Here is a 25,096-nt window from a genome sequence, read left to right as displayed (position 1 = left end):
TAGAACCCGATGGTTCCTATAAACGAAGAACCCTATTTATAACCCGTTCGCCCTCTTCACGGGTAGTGGATGGTGTTGTATGATTTCACTACGCCTTATCTCACCTTGGCAGCAAAGTTCGGGTGTTATCTCGCGGTCTTTTTGAGTTTGGTTCTTGACGTCGAGGGATGAAGGCTGAGCCTGGGGTCGCGCACAGGCATCTCGCAATGTCACTGCACTGGAACGGTGGCGCCGTTTGCTACGGCAGAAAAAAAAAAAAAGTCAACACACGCCGCGTGGATACAGATGGCGCCACCATACTGTTGCAAGGAAATCGCTGTCCTTTGAGCAGGCAACACACGCCAGCATAGATACTCCCATCGCTCATGCATCAGCATTCGGACGCGTCAAGTCGTCTTTATAAATGTTTCCTGAATTTTTGACGCATCTTACATGCTTGAGCTTGTCGTGGCTAAACCTTATGGCTAAGTTATGTGTGTGACGACCCTGCATGCCTACGTCGGGAGCTATGGTCGCCTTGACGTCAAATAATTCAACGAAGCAGTCTAGATTGCACCGCCATAGAAAAACATATGGCTGTATTCCTAGTAGGACCTTCCAAACGAGCAAATCTTGGGTCTGGCCTAGTGGCTCAAACCACGCGGATCGGTGTCCACGTGCTAATACAGGTTTTAATGTCATATGCCTCCAAACCTATTTGTGCTACTTTCGCTGTTTCTATGGCAATCAGCGGCCACAGCTTTTGCCGTAACTTACTTTCGTTTAGAAATTTCGTTAGCGTGCCTTCGTTCTTTGTACCGACCGAGTGCTGCATAAAGAACGATCTCATCGATGTTCTAGATAGTAAATAACGTACCATGCCTAAAATCAATCAATCAATCAATCAATCAATCAATCAATCAATCAGTCAGTCAATCAGTCAGTCAATCAATCAATCAATCAATCAATCAATCAATCAATCAATCAATCAATCAATCAATCAATCAATCAATCAATCAATTTGATTAGCCTCACCGGGAACAACCCGCTGGTATAATAGTAATAATAATAATAATAATAATAATAATAATAATAATAATAGTCTAGTTAATCCCGCTCTCTCTCTACCATATGCCTCTCTTGTGACGCGGACATACTTAAAGCACCCAGTCAGGCTGTTGATTTCGCCATACTCTGTCAACGCGTTGCTGTCCCCTTCCACCCTCTTCAGTTACAGTTTGGTCCAGAAGGTTTTTTTCGGCTGAATTTTCGGCAATAAGTGATGTGTGCGCACACGCAACACAGTTCCTCGCGCATTAAAAAAGCGGTCGAAAGGACTAGTCCTCTTCATAAAAAGTACAGAAACGCTACAGTGACCTTCTATTCGGATTATGGTTGAGTCCATAGTTCCAGTATATTTTCTTCCGTCAGCGCTATCTGTTCAAGTCGACTTCAAGCGGCACGCAAAATCTGTATTTTATCATCAGCAAAAAGGCAGTAGATGAATATAAGTTCTATGATCTCGTTGTGTGGGGGGGATTTCAAAAGTGGCACGGGACTCCTCCTATAATGCCGATATGAAACCAACACGAACGTTCAATCATATTTTGGGCCGTCACTAACGCTGTTTAATAATAATAATAAACGTACACATACTATCTTGCTGTGCGATTACGCTTCTGTAAGACACGCGGCTTTGCATGGGCGAACCCGTGAACTTAGCGCTGCAGCGCAACAATGATGATTTCCACTTCATAGTGAAAGGCTTTCAAAATGGCAACAGGCCGTTTGAAAGGAGTTAGATTCTCTATAACGGCGAGAGGCTTCAGTGCATTGTTCGCGCACCGAAGGAGCCGAATTATGTGGCAGCTCCTTCGAAGCGACCCTTTGTTACCATAGCGAGTCGGTGAGGATCGCACGATCTCATCAGACGCTCCCTGCGCTTATGCGCTTAATTTCTGGTGACCTAGTTGTTTACTGAAGCCTTTGAACTGCTTTGACTCGCACAGATTACCGCCTCAGATCCCAAAACGGGCAGTAGGAGACTAGAAAGCGCTTTAGTGACGCGGGCCGTCATTGTGTGCCGTCCTTGCATCGACCTTTCATTTGTCTTGTCTGCTCATCCAACAAAACTAGTTCGTTGGCTTTGCTGAGTATTCTGAATCTGGAGCGGCGCACTTGCTTTTCTTCCTTTTCTTTTCCTTCCCATCGTCCTCCGTTCTCTCGGCCTGTGCTGTGTCTTTAGGGCGCGCTGGACTATTCGCGTTTTTACTGTCGACGCGCCAGACATCATTCTGGCGTAGCCGCAAGAATGTGGACTCTGCAAGCGTACGCAGAGGAAGGAGGGAAGACGACGAAGCATACGATGTCGCCGGGAGTACAAGCGGTACGAGCTCCGGGACATTTGTCGCGCTTTCGCTGTCGCCAGCGCGGCGGCACAGTTTTCGCTCTTTTGTTCCGCGTGCGTGCTCTCTCTCTCTCTGCTTGTCTCATCTCCTGCCCTTGTGTCTGCAACGTGAGCTGCTTCGTCGCGCTGGCATGTTCGAGATTTCGTGGCGAACGTGAAAGAACTTTCCTCTTCCTCGCTTTTTTGGGGGGGACTTTCTTCTTTTCCTTCTTTGTCTTCTTCGCTTGCTTAGTTTTATCTGACCCTGCTTTTGCGTTCGCGTGTCGCCAAGCGTGTCCGTCGCTGACACGCCGTTGCTGCAATGCTACTGTCGCTGTGCACTGCACTGGTACGCACACAACGAGTTCCTCAGTGCCACCGCATCCTGGAAGTGCTGACGATAGTTTCGTGGTTCTTACAGACTACATGACGACTACTAACAACTAAGTCGTGGCCTCAGCCTTCCTTCTCCTTGCCGACCAATACCCGGTGGTGTTTGAACTTTTATTTCAGAAACCTGACTCCTAAAGTAACGCTGTTTATTTCCTTTCGGGACGGGTTAAGAAACAGAGTCCAATAGAGCTCCGTTCTTCGCTTAGTCTCTAATGTGCGACTGATCGCGAGTTCCTTTCTCAGAAGTTTTCCGCATCTCATACGCGTTTAATGGTTACCTGTTTCAGCCCGGAAAATTATATTACGAGTCAAGTAAGTAAAGAAAGAATGCTCACAAAGTTCGTGGTTTTAATTAATCGCCAATTGAAAAAAGGTAAAGCAAGTAACAAATGTGGCACCGGCCCCTCCTCATCAGATTTAGAGAAGCTAATATTGCTCTTCATCTTCCCCTACTGCTTAGGCAAAGAAAGCACTCACGCGGTCGGCATCCTGTTCTTGAAGAAGATTGTTTGCTCTCTTCATGTTCGCCTGCCTTCCAAAGCGGAAAGTAAGTGTAGCTGTTTGATCTAGTGGCATTTGCCTAAGACCCAACTCGTGACTTCGTCTACGTCCGACGTACACGCGAGTTATTTGCTTAGATAGGATGTCCCGGTTCCAGCACCGCGCTATTAAGCAGCCGTATACTTTCTGCGCGGTTATTGCACCCGGCTAAGTCAAGGTATTACCAGAGTCCTTCCAAAAACATGGAAGGACTCTGGTATTACCTATCACTTCGGGGGAGAGGACCGTTAACCTTCAAGCTTGTTTACCTCTATCAACAGCGGTAGGCGTTCTTGTAAGCAGCGTTTCCATAGCACCGCTATTAGCAATATAATATTACCTGCCTCTCCCGCGTCACCGACGTTATGCAGTTCTTTCATATAACAGCCAAACTCCTTGTAACGAAGCGCTTGGAACCTCTGAACACCTTCGTTATACTGGTTACCTGATTTTAATAGTCGCACACCGCACCGCTCACAATAGAGCAAGATAAACGCATTCAACGACAACAACAACAACAACAACAACTACTACTACTACTACTACTACTACTACTACTACTACTACTACTACTACTACTACTACTACTACTACTACTACAAAAATCGTTGCTTAACAAATGAATTCAAGATATACTTAATCAATAACTCTTGCTAATTTTCTGCTCCACACGGCGTTCGTCGGAATGTGCGACTCCAACCAAATTTGTATGGCATCGAGGATTACTGAATTTTCCTTGTCTTTGTTGTGGTGTAGACCGGAGCGCGCTATGTGCACCTTCGTTCATTGGCGGCTGCGCAGTGCACTGTAGGCGCCACCACGTGCGTCCGTTGTAAAGCAACAAATCAGCGCCGCCGGCGGGAACGTCTGCATTCTTTCGTTGTGCAGGCATATTTGTTGTAGAGACCTTCGCCGTAAAAGTGTCCGCAATACTTACTAGAAATAGGAATTTGGCTGGTGCATATGGAATCCTTAGTTATATATGCAGGTCATATCGTTGTAGAAGCTTTCGCCCGCAGCTGTAGCGTAGCGATTTATGAAAATAAGGCATCTGGAAGCCGTATATTGGAGTCTGTGTTCCGTAGCCGCGCACTTCTCCCCTAGCCACGCACTTTATTTTATTTTATTTGGATTAAAACTTATTTCATCAGTGCACAATATCATGCGGAGGCTTTTTTTATATTGCCATACATATAACGAGATATTGGCTCACAAATACAGCGCCGGTTACTCGTTGGCTTTTGAATATGTGGTACATACAACAAAGTTGCGTTGTCACATACGCGTCAAAATAACAACACGAGATTACAAAGACGCTCTTAAAGCGATAATGCGAACATTGGTGTCGCATAACAAATCAAGGGTGTTCATTCGAAAGAAGTAATAAAACTGGAGACGTCACTTTTCCTGCGTCTTGTGCTGGCTACCTGTTCTCTCGTCGCTGCTGAGTAGTGCGAAAGGGATTTGCGCGACAATGACACTGTGAAATCGGGCCGTTATAAGGTGCGCACACCAACCAATTCGTGCAGCAAGATGTGGGAAGCCATGTTGCTATCTTAAAATTGCGTTTGCAAGCTTTCGACACTTATTTCACTATGTCTGCACGTATGTAATAACCACCTTTAAAGCTGGCTTCACCGCGGTAGCAGGTCATGTAAGGTGAAGCCCACTTCTGCAACTCCTTTCGTTTTGCAGGCTATGGCCAATATTTCATTTCATTTATTTACTCTCAAGGCCGTACAGGCATTAAATATACCTATATATGCTAAATATTCTGCGTATTGTTAGGGACGGCCTGCAGAGGTGCCGACATGCAAAGTTTGCTCAGCCAGCTGCAGCTGCGAGCGTGGCGAGCTTCCCCGAAGCGACCATGGAAGCCTTCACCACCTGCCGCGGTGACTCGTTTCGTAGGAACGACGATGCGCCGCGTCTACACCGCCTCGGCGCCGCTATGACTAAACGCGTTCGGCGGACCAAGCATTGTTCGTGGATTCGCCGTGTCCGCTGTTTGAAGCAGGGGAGCACCTGGAAGATATTTTGCGCGGCCGTCCCACGGGGCTTAGAAGTCATGGACGGACGCGGTGGCCATTGTCTGCGGGGCCAACACTGGGATGAAGAGGCGCCTGCCCGGGCCAAGCCCTGTGTCTCCAAGAACCCACTCACCTCGGCGTGGTCAGTAAAACCTGTCTGGAAGTGTGTGTAACCCTCCCCCTAAAGGGCGGGTCGACTACGATGTCGTTGGACGCTACGAATTGGCGATGAACTGCCGTTTTTACCTCACCTAGGGATCTAGGGAGGACAGAGTGTTTATAAGCAGCTGTTGTGCGGCTGCTGAGTATGCTTTCTCTCGCAGTCATGCTAGACTGATGAACTGCAACGTCCTTATGTAGATACTGTGAATAAACCCATATTCCTCGTTCTCGATGAGAAGCAGTCCTTCCCTTCAACAACGTCCTCAGCGTGGATAAGTTGGACGATGGCATGGGCCAGCTACCATCTATGTCATGCCCGACCCCAAACATGACAGTATATGCGTCATCAGCCGCCGCGGTGGCTTAGCGGCAATGGCGTTACGCTGTTAAGCCCCCGCCGCGGTGGCCTTATTTCGACAAGGGCGAAATGAAAAAAAAAAAAGGAAAGAGGCTGTGTACTTAGATTTAGGTGCACATTAATGAAACCGAGATATTCAAAATTAATCCGGAGACTCCCGCTACGGCGTGCACCATAATGAGATAGCGGTTTTGGCGGAGCAGCCACGCTAACTTCATTCGAAGTAGGGACGAACAGGATACAGAGGCTTCTTCTATAAATTGCGATGGAGTTAGAAGGGCCTTGCAAAACACGACCCGGAGAAAAGAAGAAAGAATAGCAGTCTATTTAATCACGGATGGAGGCGATGTCTTGCTTAATAAGCTTGTTGTTGTTTATACGCAATGCCTCAAGACTTCGTGTATACCAGGGAGCTGGAAGAATGCCAACATTATACTAATCCATAAGAATGAAGAGGTTAAAGAATTTGAGAATTATAGGCCCATTAGCTTGCCTTCTGTATTCTATAAAATATTCATCAAGATAATTTCCAATAGAATCAGTGCAACACTTGGCTCCAGTCATCGAAGAGAACAAACAGGCTGGCTTTAGGAAGGGATATTCTACAATCGATGACATCCATGCCATGAATCAGGTAATTGAGAAATCTGCGGAGTATAATCAACTTCGCTATAAGCCTTTCAATGATCATTAAAAGGCATTTGATTCAGTTGAGGTACCAGCAGTCACAGAGGCATTGCGTAATCAAGGGGTACAGGAGGTGCACTTGAATATCTTGAGAAATAAATACAAAGATTCGACAGCTACGTTGGTTCTTCACAAGGAAAGTAGAAAGTTACCTACCAAGGAAGAGGTCAGGCAAGGAGCCGCAATCTCTCTAATGCTAATCACTGCTTAGAAGTATTCAAGCTATTAGGCTGGGAAGATTAGGGGTAAGGATCAACGGCGAATATCTCAGCAACTTCGGTTTGCGGATGACATTGTCCTGTTCAGCAACAGTGGAGACGAATTACAACAAATGATTGAGGACCTTAACCGAGAAAGTGTAAAAGTGGGGTTGAAGGTTAACACGCAGAAGACAAAGATAGTGTTCAATAGCCTGGCGAGGCAACAAGGATTCAGAATCGCCAGTAAGCCTCCAGAGGCTTTATCTGAGTCATTTACTCACAGGGGACCCTGATCTTGCCAATGAAATTCAGAGAAGAATAAAAATGGATTGAAGTGCATACGGCGGGGGGCGGGGAAGTGGGGCGACTTCGGAATCATTTTTACCATCTAAGGTTCTTAAATGTGCACTCGTGCGTGGTACACAGATATTTTTGCATTTCGCCCCCATTGAAATTCGGCCTCCGCGGCCGGGATTTGATCCCATGGCCTCGGGCTTAGCAACGCATCTCCAAAGCCGCTACGCCACCACGACGGGTCGGTAGCAATATACAGGAAGAATGTACCCCCACGAGCAATGCGCCTGCCTAAACGTTTTCAGAGACTTTCAGAGTGGGAAGACAGCTAAGAAATAATATGTTAATATATACATATTTCGCGAGCAATCATTGTTTCAAAGCTAATTCGCTGTTCCCTCGCATATTGCTCACGACTGTGTGTACATGCGTAATCGAAAGCTTGCTTTACGGTGTCACACATCATGAGGAAGACTCGCCCACCGCACGGTTCTGAGTATATGGTTAAGGTGAGCTTATCAACTTTACTGAATACAAGGAACAAAAGGGAGAAAATTCAGAATGTTCTTTTCGATCAACCTGGTGAGTGTTAGTGCTCGTTTATTTCTTCTATTTCTGTCTTTGTCATTAATATTGAACCTCTTGTGAGTACATTTTACCCATTGTTATTAACTATCTTTTATTGTTCTCTGAAGTTTTGTGAACTGTTATCAATCTGCGTCTTGTTTTGTATATGTATTCTTTCTATTTTGAAGGCTTTTATTCCCCTTAAACGTAACGTCCTACGGGCACTGTACGGACTGTAAATAAAGAGTACAAGGGCGCTTCCTCTTGCCTCCATCCTAAGCTCAGCTGTTGAACGCGCCTTTAGCCATCAACCAACCATCTCAGCATTAGTACTATATTGAATACGCGTCTGCACGTACGTGGGTAATGCCTTTAAAGCTTGCTTCCCCACATAATGAGACCTTGTGGGGAGAAGCGCGCTTCTTCAATTCCCTCCGTCCTTTATGTTTGGAATCAAGAACGCTGCATTGGCAGTGTGTTAAAGTAGTTATATATAATGAAGGCATGTCAGCCGCTATCGAAAACAAGCCCTCTAGAATTTGAGTTACCACGCAACGAGGAGATATTCACACATGCGTACGCGCGCAGGCAGCGCAGTGAACAGAGCAATATATATATATTTTTATTTTAGCGTACATTCGTACCTTTAATTCATCTTAACGTTGAGGGACCTTGTGCCCCACATTGCTTGCTCGTATGTGTATGTGTGCCATAAAATAGGGGTAAGTAGTTTAGAACTCGGTGCTGCCACTTTTGAGATTTAGCATTCCGCGAGGAAGGCGCTCTACACGAGTAACATGACGGCGCAATTTACTCTTACGTAGACTTAGCTTCCGTATGGCTGCGCAATTTGCGCGCTGAAAGTTGCAACGCTACGCCGGCGGTACGCAGCGTATCGCGCCGCAGCGCCTTCACATGCGGTGTGAGCGTGATTGCGAGATTGCTGCATCAGACCCTATCAAAACGCAGGAAAGGTGTTACGGCGCGTACGAGGCAGGACGTTTTGCGCCGCCCCGCGAGGTGAACGAACGGCTACGCGTGGCCCCGTTCTTGAGAACGAGCTCTGTTCGTGCGCGCGTGCTGCGTTGTGAAAACAAAAGAAGCGGCGGCGCCGGCGACGATTCGCGCGCGAACATCTTCGCCCCCCGCTGGGCGAGTTCGCCTCCGTAGAAATCGAGATGCTGACGGCTGCGGGATGGTTGGTTATCCATCGATGACTGAGCTGACCAATTCTGATGCTACACCGCAGTAGCGTTATTTCGTCGCCGAGGAATGGCCACGCATGGCCGAACGAATGTTAAAAGTGAATATTTCAAAATTTCAGCATGATTCGCTCGAATTTGTACTAAGACCGCGTAGGGGCTGTAGTTCACGGAGTGAACCTTGATCGACCATCGTCAAAGCGCTGAAGTTATGTAGATATCGGCTTTTGCTGCGAAGCGCCTCATTCCCCCAAAAGCAGAGATGAAGCCGACGTCTGCGTCGTTGAAGCTCTGTCGCGGTTTCCCCCTTGTCACCTCGAGCGCTGCCGTAACGACGCCAAGGCATCGGGCTGTCCGCGTCCTTTTAGACGTCTCCTCCAGATGGTGCGGACAGCCCACGCACTACGCGCGGGTTCCTTACGAGCGTCGATCGATTTGTGAGCTCGCTCACTCTCCCGCCTTACGTCGTGGTCGTCCTCCTCCCTCGCTCTCTGGCCTTCGTCCGGCAAGTGGCGGCGCGTGGCGGCGCGTCCCAGCACACGCAACGCGCACGCGGGTGTGCGAACGCACGCGCGCGGCTGCGGCGGCCCCGGCGAAACGGGCGGCGTGTGTGCCTGTAGTCGCGCTCTCCACTCATCGGCGTAGCCACGCTCGACGTAGTCGTAGTAGTACGCGCGCATCGCGGCGGCGACGGCAGCGCCCAGTGTTGGCTTCCCCAATCGGCGCCCGTTTTGCTGCTGCTGCGGCGGCGGCGAGCGTGTTCCCGTGCCTTCTGTTTTGTACGTGAGCGGCGTGCGCGCGTCGCCAGTGGCCGTCCACTCGTGGCTCTGTGGTGCTCGCGCCCTGTGTCCGTTTACCCAGTGCTCTGCTCGGAGGCATCGGCGGTGGTTTGTGTGGGTCAGTCTGGCCTTCGGTTATGCGGTGCCCCTTTCCCTTCGGCCGATGATGTGGTGCGTGCCGCCCTGGTGGTGGCGAAATCGGCGGCGTCCGAGCGGGCCCGCCTGCGTGTCTTCGGGCCTCTCCTGCTGGTCACTGTCGTGCGAGCCGATGGCTCCCCGCGGTCCAACCACCTTCCGGCGTGCTTCTTCGACCACCTCGTGAGCTACAGCGGCGACCTCGTCCCCTGTTTGTGAGTCAGCGGCCGCTGTTCAGAGTGGGAAGCGCTTCTCGTCGCCTCCGGAGAGATGCCATCGGGCTGGAGCGAGCTGGCGCTCCAATGCGTCAGCGTGAGTATGACGGCGGGGAGACCGCCCACCTCGTTCTGTTCATCACTTGCTCCGGCTTGCACATTTCTTCGAGCACTGTGAGCCTTGTCGCTGTTGTGGTTGGAGTCCGAGGAAGAGCGTTGGCCAGTGCCAGGAGACGGGAGAGATTCAACAGACGGAGCATTTCTTCTTCTTCTTTCTGTCCGCTTCTTTCTTACATCTTGGCGCTGGCAAACGCGTCCCGTCGTCCACAAATTGCGGCTATACATTCTTACAGTTTTATTTCCCATGATTTATCGAAAACATACCCTCCAAGACAAATTTTAGAGCGTTCTCGGGCCCTGCAGTGAAGGAAGTTCGTTATCACTCTTTTGAGTTGTAGATGTGTAAACATACTTTATCGGTGAGTACAAGCAGCCTCTAATACTGGATGTAGATATGGGACAAACACCCAAAAAATCGATTTTTTTCAGCGCAAGGATTGCTGCGTGTGCAGGAACGCGTTGCGTTAAGGAGATAAGTACGCCCTGGTATCGCTTTTTGGTAGTTTAGGTAGGAAAGCCGAGCACTTACTGTCTTTTAACCAGCGTGCAACGTGCGGTACGGTGGCATTGAGACGTCAAAGAGGCAACTCTGTACTAGCTGTACTGATACTTAACGCGTTAGCATCGAGCTGATCGGGGCACAAAACAAGACAAAAAAAAAAAAAAGCGGGGGGGGGGTGATGGCGTACTGGTTCTACATCTCCAAGACGCGGCAAGCGTCCTTAATGTCATTTTCGTGTTTCCTATCTCGTTCTTTACGCCGGTGATATGCCAGTTTAGTTCAATAACCAGTTGTATTGTTCGACCCCATGAGGCGCAGTGCTCCTCTCGGTTTTTCTTGAGACGCTCGTCTTTTACGCCCAGCCGTTCTCTTGGTTTCATAAAGTTTTGTTTCTATGCGAGCAAGTATAAGATATGTGACGTATTGTGTCAGTGGATGTCACTGGGCCACTTTTCTACGCTCTTGAACAACAAACAAATTCTGTAAAACCATAGGTATAATAATAGTTATCTTTCTTGGATTTGTTAATAAGAAAGCTAAGTCTCGTGCGTGTTATATGCAGTTGACGAAGGTTGATGTACCCAACTGTTTTATAGACGACCGGGGAGGAAAGGTAATGTCTATTATAATTCGTCATCACGACAGTGTTAGTCGTACTGTATTCAGGTTCACAGTAAACTGGTTTTGCGGTAGACGCTGAAAGCGCTGGAAACACCGGCGCTTAGACGAATGGCAGTAAAATGTTGATGCGTCCAGGTCATGTACAAACACCTAGGAATTTCAGCGTGCGCGGCGTGTGAGGAGCGTAAATGCGGTGGAACGACTGTGCTTGTCAGGCGTAACAAGATCCGTACGCCAGGCATGCACAACACGCCGTTGTCAGCCAGGGTGGAGAGGAAAAAAAGGCCACTGTGCAACGTTGTGTCATTTCAGCGCATTACCTCACGAACTCATGCTACTGCGTAAGAAAACTCACACAAAAGAAGAAAAAAAAGTGCTCGAAGACAGAAAGAGAGAGGGAGGGAGAGGGGTAGAGCGTGATTGGTTGAGACGCGACTGCAGAGTGTTTCTGGATGCATGCGTCAGTCATCGCGAAACCTGACACAAGTTGTACAATAAGCACTGCTTATAACATATTCAATTAAAAATTTTGTTATAAGCGGCATTTCGTTAAAAGCGGATATTGACGTGTACGTGCGTAAAACAAAGGCATATTACAACCAAGCCGCGCTCCATAGCCGCATAGTCTGACAGTAATCAACACGTGATGGATGGGCCGCCATGTAACTGAGTTACCTTTCCAGCGATCATCTCATCTCCTAGTTAACAGGACCCGCCTTAGCGGTTATGGTGTTGCGCTACTAAGCACGAGGTCGCGGGATCGTATCTCTGCTTCGGCGGCCGCATTTCAGTGGCGGCGAAATTCAAGAACGTCCGTCTCCCGTGCATTGGGGGCAGGTTAAAGATCCCCTGGTGGTCAGAATGAATCCCGAGTCCCTCACTACGGAGTGCCTCATGATCAGATTTTTATTTTGGCATGTAAAACCCCAGAATTCAATTAAACTAAGTTGACAGGAAGAAACGCAAATGTTTACCATGAACCGTCTCTGGTCCATTTCCAGTTTCGTGCTTCGTACTAAGTGTAATCCGATGCTACTGAACTTCGAATAATGCGTTGTGTATTGCATGCAGTGCTGTCGGACCGCGGAAAACTTCGAATAAAGCGATATTTTAGATAAAGCGATTTCGTTTAACGAAGGACTATTCTATATTGAAATAATTATCTGGGCCTTCTTCCGAGGTGTTCGTGCGGTTGCCTAATCCTTATCTTTAATACACGTGTGCACATAATCAATGCATGGATGTACGGGATAAAAGGAAAATGATCTTACACTTTGGTTTCACTTCAGCGCTCGTGTCCGTCCATTTGTGCTTGCTGCGCTGGTATACAATGAAAACGCAGTATACCGGCTTGTTCAAGCTGCCATCCTGTATAAAACTTTCGGTGAAGGCATACCCGTAGTTTTTGAGCACACTTTGTATGTGTGTGCAAAGTTCCGCAATATATGTATGCTTTTAATTCTCTTTGTCCTTGTATCTTTCTGTTTGTTTTGTTGCATTCCTTTATTCGGCGCGTGTTTTGGGGGTGGCTCTGTGCACCGTTCCATATCATTACCGCGATGTATGCGGCGGGCTGCAGGATCTGCGTAGTTGCAGGATTTCCTTCTAGGCAGCGGATACGCACGGCCACAAATGTTACGTAACACGGGTGACGTAAGGCGCACAACTACTCCTCATGAGCGCGGCAGTGTAGAGTATATAAGCCAATTACTGTTCCTCAGTTACACGGTTGCCTTGTGTGCGTGCTTCGCTTCTTTTTTCCTTATACTGCTAGAGCATATGAAATATCGAATGAGTCCGTCCTTTCCGCTTTGCTGTCGCTGTTAACTTCGTGAATTCACCTTCTCGCCCTCAACCGTATCATGTGGCGAGAACGAACAAATATTTGTCCATAACTGACACCATAGGGGCTTCGAACTAAGCCCTTGACGAAATGTGAATTCGAAAGCCGGGCGCGCCTATACCACTGCACTACTACGCAATTGTATGCTCGGCAGTTCTTGTGTGGAGCTTTTTTGGACCACGCGGACTCTTGAGAATCCGTGATTGTGTCTTTGCATGTGTTTCGGAGGCCACGGCAAGTAATATATATATATATATATATATATATATATATATATATATATATATATATATATATATATGCATCGTCTCGGACGAAGACGACATTGGCGCATCGCAGCGAAGTTGCTCTTGAGAAGATGGCGGTGTTCGCTGCGAAAGCCTACTGGGGGGTATTCTGTAGAGTCCACCTAGTGGACTGTCCATTTCGGCCGCTGCTGATTGGCTAGGGCCGCTTGTCCCTTCCTCTCTCATACAGCTGCATCCAATCAGGAGCGGACGAAATAGGCAGTCCACTAGGTGCACTTTTACAGAATACCCCCCCCCCCCCCCCCCCCCCTGCTCTCGCAGTTGAATGAGTTAGAAGTTGAGGCCCTAGTCTGCGAATTGTTTTCATTCATTTATTTATTTATTTATTTATTTATTTATTTATTTATTTATTTATTTATTTATTTATCCGGACTTTTGTCGAGCGAGATAATTTTGTAAACAGTTAACGGGTGAAAGCCGGCGGCCACATGGGCTTTACCGATGTCTCCGATCATCGAATAGTTATGAAACAGGCCTGCGGCACACAGTTTGGTATTTAACTAGGCTTACTGTAAGACCCAGGAAATGCATTGCGATGCTCACTCGCGAGTACGTCTCAAGGCCACGGCTGTGACGGATAACTTTCTGGCGGTTTTAGCCTTCTGTTTCCCTTTGCTGTCCCGGTAGCCTTGTGATGCCCCTCTACGCTTACGCAGAGCGGGAGTGGTATAAACAGACGCCATTACTTAATATACAAACAGATGCCACACACCGTGGGAGCCCATATAATGCGAATAATTTTTTGACGGAGCTGTCTAATATCGAGCATCGTTACCAAATAGCGAGCATTACCAAATATACAAACGTGTTTGCGCAAGGCCAGCAATTGTGTGCGTGAGCTGGCGAGTTAGTGTGTGACGATCACGGCAAGGCGACGACGATAGTGTTACGGCAATGGCGGGTCCACTGATTTGCTGATAGATGTTTTGTGCAGAAGAGTCCACAGTCAGTGACTGTGCGAGGGTCGCCAGACTGAAAAATAATTTCTTCTGTCTGAGTTAATTACCCGTCTACAATATCAAAAACAGCACTATTACCCCGATAAGAAGCTTGGTAAGCCAGAAAAAGCGCAATAAGGAAAGACAGGTGGCGACGCCTCCGTGAAGTTCCCGCACCAGCTCACTCTGACGTCATGGGTTTCCACAGCGTTTTTAAGGCCTAGTTAATTCTTTAGTGGTAGAGATAGACTACAGTTCTATCAAAATGAGTTCTAAAGGAGCGAAAGATTGAACATGGTGAGTTTCGAGAACATTTGCTGAGCCAATGTGGCGTAAAAAAAAAGAAAGTGCTTTGAAATCCGTGACCTCACATAATGCGCCGCTGTGAGCTCTCGGCGCGAAATGCAAAAACCGGAACTTTGACCTTAATTTTCTCTTGTAATAATGAACCTATTATTCCGAAATTTTTGAAGAACGCTTGATCCGTCTAAACTGTTTTTGCGTTTTGCTTTAGTGTCCCTTCAAGTATGTATAAAAGACTAAGTTGCAACGACAATACTGAAGACAGGAAGTTGCCTGTTGCCGAGTGCTTTATTGTAGCAAAGGTATAGCGCCAATAAAAGAATCATTATACAGGGCTAAGCAGCTATTTCTGCCACAATTTAAAAGCGCTATGCGAGACAAAGATATTGACATCGTAAAACGGACCATTAGAAAAGTCCTCAATCTAAAAATCAGCATGATATAATATTAATAAAAGAAAAGAATAAAGCACACAGACCAAAATTATATGCATTGTCAAAATTAAGTTTTGCGTACCTATTTGTGAAGCAAGTGATCACAATTCTTACGTAGCCCGTATCATATCTGCACGAATAATACCCATATCATATAGATTTTTGAGCATGCATACCGTAGCATTTCATTAGGCACCGTCGAGCGGCCCGCGTTCTTGTGCGCGGTGCATGGAGGGAGGAGTCTTGAAAGATCTTGGAAGGAGGATACAAGGGGGCGGTAGTATAGGATTCAATTCCAAAGCGGAGGGGCATTTCAGCTAGGAAACTTTTACTGCCGAAACTGTGAGCGCTACAGCCTCCGTCGTTTGAGTGCAGTGGCTATGACAGTTTGAGACTCAAATTACCTGCCGTATGTTCCGCGCGTCCTCCGTGTGCAAAATTTTTTTCCGGCCCCCTGTCAGCTCGCTGCGCGCGCCAGATATGGCAGCCTGAGAGAACAATGCGATCCGGCAGCACTACGCATGTCCGTTTTCTTTATTCTTTCTTTCCTGGCTCGAAACACGAGACAAGTTTAGGAATTTTGACCTCGGGGTGAAAACCTTCCGCTTCGGAAAATTTTACGTCTACCGCACGAAACTTCGGAAACTAAAATGAGTTGTGCACGTCGAATGAGCGCGAACAACCGCAAGAGCAGGCACGCACTGCGCGCGTCTGTTTTTGATAAAAGGAGCGTTACGGGAAACCTCGTATATTACTGTGCGCACGCCTAGATCACTTACGAACATTGATGAAGTCACTGCCACGTTCCCGGCTCGTTATCTTCCCGCGCACTTTCGAGCCTTCCTTTCAGTCTTCTTGCAGCAGCGACCAGAGAGATAGCCAGACCAGCGCGGTCGGTGGTGCGGCCAGTGGGGCGCTCGCTGGATCGTGGTTGACGGCGTGTGCACGAACCGGAACCGCGCCGCTGTCGCTGGGCGGAAGCAGCGGCGCATCGTTGAGCGGGCTCGCTTCCGGTGCCGGTCTCGCGTATCCGCCGCTGTGCGAGGAAGGGCATGGATTCACGGCTCCGGTGTGGTTGTGCATGTGTGTGTGTGTGTGTGTACATGTGTGTGTGTGTATGTGTGTGTGTGTGAGAGAGAGAGAGAGAGAGAGAGAGAGGGAGAGAGGTAACTGTGGCGCGTTGGCGAGGTTACGAGTCTTCGTCTCGGCGTCCCTAGGATCCATTGCGCGTTCCTGCAGGCAGAGCCTGCGCGAAAATGCGGCTTCTGTACACGCGAGAACATAGCGCGACTGTAAGGCGTGTGTGGTGGGGAAAAAGGGGGGGGGGGGGGAGGATGCGACATGTAGGGACCTTGGGACTTTGTTTTTCTTTCTTTTTCTTTTTGTTACAAGAACCGCCGCCGGGTTCAGTTCGTGTGAATAGAAACCCCTCCCTCTGTGTTTGGCGGCTATGCAGACCTGTTACAGGCCTCGCTGTTCTTATATATAGAGATACGTTTGATGTATCCGGAAGGGGCGAGTTGGAGATGCCTCGTTGTTCCTTCTATTTTATGTTATTTTTTTCTAGTCGCGGCAAAGTGTGCAGCATGGAGTGTCCCTTGTGCGGCGTGCCGTGTAAAAGGAGTGAGTGTTCTTTCAGTTTGAAATTTTGACGGCGTAGGTTGCACGAGACGGTTGCAGGCGTACCTCGCTTTTGGCATGTCGGCGTGGCTCGTGTCTCGGGACTGGTCTCGAGCGAAGAGGCCCCTCGTGTATATTTTGTCGGGCGTGGTTTTGACGAAACTGAGAACATAGAAAGCAGGCAGCTGAGCACAGCGAAACTGAGGTCGGTCCCTCCGTAGCTGATCTTCAGTGCGGGGTGATCGGGGAAGGCGGGAGGGCTTTAAGCGAAACTTCTGTGTTTCCTTCAGCCCTCCACTATTCGAAGAAGGCGAAGGGTTGAGAAAGGTCAGTTTTCTCCGACGCGACTGCATCGACAAGCTCCGCCGGACGATGCGGCGGCGTCTCGCGCGAGCGGGCGGTTTGACGCGCTTTCGGCTTCGCATGCTGTGTACGACTAGTCGTGGCCACTGTTTCGTCACGCCTGTCTTCTTCCTCAATGCGTACGCGCCTCGCTGTTCCCTACCCTGGCGTACATACACCTAGGAGCGTGCTTTGTCCGCTGTTGCCCGCTGTCATTGCTCGCACGCCGACCGTGTTTCGAGCGTTTCTTTTATTTCCTTCTTTCTTGGCTCGCACGACGTTTGTACGCGGCTTACTCAGTGCTTAGGGAACGGTGGAACGGGTGACGCTCCGAAAAAACGTGCGTTTTCTACGCGGAAAGCAACAAAGTGAAGCCAGCGGAGAAAACGTGACTTCGGCTTCTTCGTCTTTCTCTTCGTCTCTGTCCCTTGCGCATGTGTTAGCGGAGAGATCGTTGACTCGCCACCCTTCCTCAACGCCCCCCCCTCCCCCCCCCCCTCGACCGTTTTAACGGCGGGAAAAGTTGTACGAGGAAGGCGACGAGCACCATCGTACCGCGGAGGAGAACCTGAACCAGTTGGCTTGGAAGAAGCGAAGAGAAAGCTCGCACCGCGCGCACGCCCGCACGGGGCCTCGGCGAGTGGTCTTAGCCCGTTCGCCGTGACAGCGGTGCCGGGTCTGAAGATTCTATTTGCAGAAGTGCTCGCGTGCTCGTCATGCTTACGCGAGCTGCTTACTGTTTGCTGCCGCCGCAGCAGCCCTTTTGTTCGTCTACCCGGATGGGTGCCGACGTCGGCATGCTTACACAGCTTACTTTCTTACCGCGCCATTCTTCTCTCCAGCCTTTGCGGCCCATTGTCGAGCCTGGGCCCGGTCGTCACCTCCGAGATTTCCGACTGCTATTCTGTTCCTTGAATCTCGGAGGATCTGTTGTCACGCGAGGCTCCGGCCTTATCTCCGGGCACCGCCGTGTAAACCTGGCTTGTACCGACAATGCGCGACCCGAGCGCGACAGCGAAGCTCCTTGGAATTTTCAATTACTGCTGGAAGTCTCACTCCGCTTCATGTGTCAATCATTTGGCGGTGAAAGATTGAAAAATTGAAGTAAGACGCATTGGTGGTGCGCGCTGATTCGTTCCTCAAAGCTGTCATTTTCCTGCAGTTGGGCACCGATTGGAAGGTTGAATAGTGCTCGCAATCTCTTTGGTGAGGCCAGTATTTCTGGCCCCTTTTCTTAATTGCGGGCAAACAGCAAGCATGTCGCAGGAGAGACACCAATAAATCACCGGTCTTTTTTTCATCAATCTTCAGACCTGGATAATCTAGCATTACGAGACAAAAACCAGAACTTCCTAGGAAGGCCTTACGACAGCTCCGCTGTGTAATCAAGTCGGGCTGTCGCTGCGCTTGAGCAATTCGCGGTTGAAAAATGGCGTCTCTTTGAGCACTCCATTCCAGCCTGTCGATCATTCTTGTCCCAAGGCCGGTTGCGCATAGACGGGAGCGAAAGAAAGAAAACAAAGAACAAAGAAGCCGAGCTTCGGGCAACGGTTTCGTCACGTGATATTCAGGGTAAACGGATTGTGCGCGCTTTAAGAGTCCGAACTTTGATGCCGGCTGTTAACTTTGGGGCGTCGAAAGCGCTACTTGCGCGTGCGTCCCAGGCAGCGGGGATCGCATGTTCGTACTTGCGTGGCATCCGAGATCGCCTTGTGATGCAGAGTCGCAAAGTTGCAAGGCGTCGATGGTCTCGGAGGCGACACTTTAGTTGGACGTGCTGCTCAGGAAACCGGGTCAGAAGCATGGACTTCTGGAACGAGAACGGCTCCCCTATCCCGCTTCCCTGATAAGCAGCTGCATAGATAGCTTTTGTCGATCGTGTACTTCAGCAGAGGCTTCAACCATCTGCGTAAAGCTATGTGAAGGTTCCTGGGACGCCTAAAGCGGTACCGACCGATACAGATGTTCTTGTGCTTTTCAGGTCACCTGACACTGATCTGCGCTGTCTCGCCGCATACTCAGCGAGTCGGCGTGTCTGCACAAACGCATAGCGTGGGCACGGACATGTGGGAAGCCACCAACTGTTGCTGTTGCTCATCTCGCACAGGCAGTGTGGCTGCATTACAGGAAGATTCATTTCCTGGATATTTTTGCTCAGCCTTGGGAAAAAATCATGGCTCCAAATGCTCCATGCCTCTGACTCTGTTGGGCTGCGTATTTTCTTGAGAAGCTGTTCAAATTGCGAGGGGATGCAGTCGACTTATAAGTTGTGTGAAAATCTCGGACATTTGTGATGCGCTGTGCAGTGGTGACCAGGCAATTTGTGTAAGCGTTATACGCAAAAGGCACCTGCGTTTTTTTTTTTTTCAACGTCCACCTTTCTTTTGAAGCTAAGCTCCTCGCAACTATGGGAAGCGCTGGCAAGTCAGCGAAAGGACTTGCCTCGACCCTGGGTCATCGCGTAGTGGCCAAAGTTATGCCAATGAGTTGCTCGCTTACGTAGACACCACTCTGCCACAAGTTTTATGTCTATCTTTTTATTCCAATTGCATGCAAAAACAGGCCTTGGCAATAAATGAGACTTCACCACTGCGTCGGACGCCTATAAATAATGAGCAAGTGTCCTTCACCCGTTTCTTTCGCTGGCATACGCGTATGAAAGCGATGTCAGCAAACCTTGGAATTGAGATACGACCCCTTTCCACGGTTTGTGCTAGCCGTTGCTTCGGCATAATTCTGCTATGCTCTCTCTCTATCTCTCTGCGTCGTTCCCTTGGCGTTTTATTGCATCTGTCAAGCCGTTGGTCTAGCTAGACCTGCAGAGGAAGAGAAGCATTCATCTGGAAGGTCGACGAAAACGTGACGCTCGCGGTATACGGTGTCAAAGAAGGGTCAAGAAGAAAGCTTGCTGATTCAGCGAAGAAGCGCCAGTTTTACTCTCCCTCAAGCCTTTGTTCGCTGCGCTAACTCTTTGATTTTCCCAGTATGACTGCTGTTTTGACCGTTCTTATCCTAAAGACTTTTCTCTCTTCGCAGTACCTTTTGTCCTTTTGACTGGCATGTTGTCAAACAGACGAGGTCAGGTTTCCTCGCTTTCGTATATAATCAACTGTTTCGCACTAACCGCTGTTTGCTGCGAGGAACCGCATGGAAACAAGGCGCAAATACAGTGAAAGAAGCAAAGGCTTAACGACGTTGGCCTGCCGCATAGCGAGGGGCATGCAGTTAAGAAATAGCGCCAGAGAGAAAATCAACAAATATAAAGTGAGATATCATACGGTATAAGAATCGTTAGTGGAACGGTTCATGTTATGCAACCGTAAAAATGGCAAGCGTTTTAAAAGGACGCTAAAGCAAAACACTAAATCAGTCAGGCGGATAAAGTATTGTTTGAGAACTCTATCGTCGTTAATTTCGCAATAGTAGGTTGATTATCAGAAAGGAAAATGGAGGTCAACGTTTATGTTTTCGAATTTCAAAGCCGGCACGTCAGTGTGACGTCACGGATTTCAAATTCATTTTCGTATTTGGACGGCGTTGGGCTCGGTGAAAGTTTTCGAAACTTAAAAGCGTGGCAGTTTGGGCGAGTTGGTATGTCATAACTGTTTAAGGCTAGTAGCGCCGCTCAGGACGAGCAAAAAAGGACAGAGGTAGGGGTAATCAAAACCCTGTTTTCCGCTCCCTTTGATTACCCCTACCTCTGTCCTTTTTTGCTCGTCCTGAGCGGCGCTACTAGCCTTAAACATTTTCCAAACTTGCCATGCATGTTCAGTCCTTGACTCCTTTAGAATACAATGTCAATTTTTACTCATAAAGAATCAGCTAAGACCTAACAGGCTCCGTCTAAATTCCTGACGTCACGGTGGGCCATGCATGGTGCGGCAAATCCCAGGCGGCGTCGCCACCCGTCTTTAGTTATCGCGCGTTTTCTGATTTACCAAGCGTCTTCTTGCAGTAAGAGCGGCGTTTTTTTTTTGTATTTTGGAAGGGTAATTTGCAAATGCAGGTGAAATCAGTTTTCTCTTTAGTCTCCCTTTAAAATAGAGGAACACGTAAGCGAAACGAGTTACTTTTATTGCATTGAGAGGATAGATGTACGTTTGTGTTAGTATGAAAACTATGACGAAAAATTGTTACAAAGTGGAAAAGACGACCTTGCTGTTCGTACTCTGCGAATCCACGGCCTGCTCGTGCAGGCAGCAGTGTTTGCATTGAATAAGCGTCGTAAATTTTGACTGGAGGAAGTTTTGTATATATAGCATATATAGCGCCCCCGCGTACCGTTACCGCTATCGCCCTTGCCTTTTCGCAGGCGCGAGTTAGAGCCGGCGAATGAGCTTGGTAACTATAGTCGGGACGTTAGCGGTACGCTTCAAGCGATGTAGTATTCAATTCTCAATCGATCGTCCTTGAAAACAGCTGGGCGCCTGAAAGTCGACCGCGAGCCTAGTCAGGCGTGTCGTGCGATCAAATGACCGCGACATACATGCGCGCTATTTAACCTCGTTTTCCTTTCTCTGTTTCCGTTTCGCTTGTTCGCGCCGTGTAATTGGGCATCGAGCATGAGGCACCGAGCCCACGCGCTTCGTCGTCGTCGTCGTCGCTTTGTTGCCGGGGCTGCTCGGCGTAGCCTGCGTTCACCGCGCTGCTGTCATCCCCCGTTTCGATCAAACATCGCGGCGCTCGTCGCACGGACCACCTGTTTCGTCGAAGTCGGACGAGGCCGTTTTTCTTCGCACCGATCGCGTGTAGTCGTCGTCGTCTTCGCGGTGGCCGTGACGGCGTTTCGTTTTACTCGCGCGTATAGGACGGGGGGGGGGGGGCGAGACCAGCAGCACACGTGCTTCTCCGCGTCCCGCGAGCACGTGGGCGACGCAAGCGCGACCTCCGCTCGCCTTGTGTCGCCCGTCGCGCGAACGCTTCGCGCGCGTGCGAGCACGGTTTCAACAGCGGCAGCGCGCGTGAGGGCAACGTAACGTTCGGAGGGCCGGGCTGCGCCCGACGCGATTCTTGCCTGGCGCGGCCTTCGCACCTGAACGCGACAGAGATTAATGCGCGCCGATCGCGAGGCGCGCGTGCGAGCTAGCGGTGTGTGCCCGCATAATATATACACACACGCTCGCTGGAAGAATTCCCGTGTCAGTGTCCCACTTGCCGCTACTGCCTCCCGTGGGGCTTCTTGGCTCTTAAAGTAACAAGCAAGGGTGTTTAACTGTTTCAGATTAATTTATCTATTTATTACAGCTTTTTCCTTTCGTATTTGTGTCCTGTCTCTGGAGAAGGACTCTAAGTGAGGTGAAAACTGGACATTTCTTTTTCGGGATCAACACCATACTGGAACGTATAAGGGTAGAGTCAGGCACATATAGCTCAGAACATCCGCAATGGGCACCGTAACCTTCAGCCCTCGCTAACGTAGCTCACAGACATGCGATTGAAGATGTCAGGTTGGTGCCGAGGAACGTTTTCAGTTCAGTTGTTCTCGCTCCACCTCTTGCGGCAAGCGTGTCAGGAAGGCGCAGCGGCATGAGGTGCGGACAAAGCGAATTGAATCCGCCAGATGAGAAATGTGCCGAATGACGGAGGTGATGTCGTTGCTCCGCGTAGGACGCACGTGCTTCGGAGGCCACAACATGCACCGTTTTAGCGGACGAGTACAACGTATATACACGTGTGGTGCGCATCGCAAAGATGACGTTGCTCTTGAGAACGTGGCAGTGTCCGCTGAGCGAGGGGCCTGCTGCAGTCGCGGTGAGCGAGTTCGGAAACGCAGGGATCGCTTTAAGTCCTCGGATCTTTTTGCGTCGCAACCGGACGCGCATATGCATTTGTATTGAGCGTACAGACGCCGAGATAAGTAATGTGTGTCGGGCGGTCGGCGGAAGCCACTTTATCTCGGGAAGACGTTTCAATCGGCCGCGCTCCGCAAATTGGCTTCCCTCTTCGATGTGTGAGAACGCATGAGGCGAAGGCGGCTGCACGGTCGGCCTCGGCCGTTTGTTGTCGGTTTGACCTCCGGTCGCGCCTTCGCGAACGTAGCGGCTTTTCATTCTCTGTTTTGGCCGCTCACACGCACGTACACTCTCTCTGTGGCCTGCTCTATCGACTGCGACCGCAGGTGTTATTCGTGGTTAAGGCCTTGCTGGTGACACGCGAAGCTGCTTTACTGTCTGCTTCTCGCCTTGGGCTTCCGCATCCGATAGACAACAACACTTCTAGTTGCTGCGAAGAGCCAGCATGGATACGTATGCCGCCTAATTGGTTTCTTAAATGTGAAGGAAAATGGATGGTCTGCACATGTGTTCCTCACTGAGATGTTCTAGGTTATTCATCTTTCTGCGGCACTCTTGTTCTGTCGAAGTATTGTTGCAATCTCTCTCTCTCTGCGTGTGTTTGTTTGTTTGTTTGTGTTTGTGGGCGGGCGCGCGAGTATTTGTGTTAATGCGATTTTTGTTTTGATATTGGTTTCTTGTTTCCTTCGTGCTCGCTTCCGCAATCAAACCCGATTGCGGGCAGATGCTTGCTTGCCAAAGGGAACAATCTGATTAAAGGCGTTTCCGTAACAGTTCTCGTTAAAGGGGTTTTAGTTATATAGTTTAATGCATTCGCGACGCGTACCGCGAATGGTGCTGGTTGGTACGGCATCTCGCTTAGCCCAGAGAATCGAGTGCCGACGAGTACCCAGGTGTGGAAACGCACCGATATCTGCGAAGCCGGGCGAGGTTGCCGGGGTGGGCCGATAGCGCCATTCCTTTAATATTGTTTTCTTGCTTGTGAAGTGATTTTTGCCATACCCTACCGAGTTGCATTCTGTGGAACTGTAGTCTGCACTCCTTAAGAAAGTTTTGAGTGCAGCGTTGTAGATCACTGCAGCGTTTTTAGGGGGATGATTGCTTTTCTTTTCAATTCACTGTGTCGCTTGCAGCAGCGCTCGTGAGCAGCGGTCTCGCCAGTTTTTCTTAGGCTGCATAACTTTATTAAGATACATTAAAACCTAAACGAAATTGCCCAAGGGCACGCGTAATAGAGCTTAGCCCTTGTGATTTATGACGGGAGATTCGATTTGAGAAATTGCCTTTGCCTCATGGGGGACCATATTTATTATGGCTGGGCGGCGATTAAGGTCTTTCGTTGGGTGAATCGCCAGCCTCGATCAAGTTGATTAATCGATCTATGGAGCGATCCGCTGTGTTGCATGTTATCTTACAAATGAAGGGTGCAAGAACTGCGTGTTTTGTGATAGTCAGCGGGCTCTTGGAATCACCGCCAATGAGTAAAATATGGCACTTGCAAAACTCATAGAACTGCAGAATTGCGGCATGACGATTGCATTTACCCACAAGGGCCCTAGGCGAACGAAGGTAGCTTGACCTACTGATAAACATGCAGCATGGAAGGTAAGCTACGTAAACACGAAAACTGTACAGGGCCGAAAGAGCATGTTAGAATTTCTCTCTCTCTCTCTCTCTCTCACACACACACACACACACACACACACACACACACACACACACACACACACACACACACACACACACACACACACACACATATATATATATATATATATATATATATATATATATATATATATATATATATATATATATATATATATATATACTGCGACCAGCGGGTGAGCCGTAAGACCCGAAAACAACCAACCCAATGCACCCAATGGCTAGCTCCTATATTCTTGCGACGAACGGCATAAAATCACTTCGCGTGCCGGCAGTGGTGACGTAGCGGCTATGGCTGGCGTTGCGCGGTTTTAAACCCGAAGGCGCGGGATCGAACCCCGGTCGTGGTGGCCGCATTTCGATGCGGGCGAAATGCAAATACGCCCGTGTACCGTGCTTTAGGTGAACGTTAAATATCGCCGGGGGGTCAGAATTAATCCAGAGTCCCCCACTACGGGCGTGCCTCGTAATCATATCGTGGTTATGGCACCTGAGACGCCAGAATTCAATTCAACTGCACTTTCAGGGGCTTCAGAATGTGAGGGATCTTATCAGACTTGATAAAACTGCAACCACCGTGGCAGCTGCTGTTGGGGAATTCGGATTGTTCCACCGCTTCGCGCAGCCTTTACACAAGTGTCTGTCGAGCATCCATACAGGAGCAGAGACACGCTAATT

At 49.1% G+C, this 25,096-nt stretch overlaps 1 protein-coding gene across 3 annotated transcripts in view; it reads left to right on the top strand.

The window, feature by feature from the left end:
* The window catches only part of CdGAPr (GTPase-activating protein CdGAPr), a 269,494-nt gene that overhangs the window by 102,224 nt on the left and 142,174 nt on the right, over window positions 1–25,096 (top strand). Inside the window, exon 1 of one of the 3 annotated variants that reach the window (XM_050178970.3) lies at window positions 9,526–10,024. The exons of the other annotated variants lie outside the window; for them this stretch is intronic. Within the exon in view, the coding sequence (XP_050034927.2) occupies window positions 9,983–10,024 (42 nt within the window). The 5' untranslated portion in view covers window positions 9,526–9,982. Of the gene's footprint in view, window positions 1–9,525; window positions 10,025–25,096 lie in introns of those variants that run through there. 3 annotated transcript variants of the gene reach the window in all.

The sequence above is a fragment of the Dermacentor andersoni genome, chromosome 5 (genome assembly GCF_023375885.2).
Source record: "Dermacentor andersoni chromosome 5, qqDerAnde1_hic_scaffold, whole genome shotgun sequence".
Taxonomy (NCBI): Eukaryota; Metazoa; Arthropoda; class Arachnida; order Ixodida; family Ixodidae; genus Dermacentor; species Dermacentor andersoni.
The sequence above is the reverse complement of the archived record's forward strand: the minus strand, read 5'-3'. Positions and strand labels throughout refer to the sequence as shown.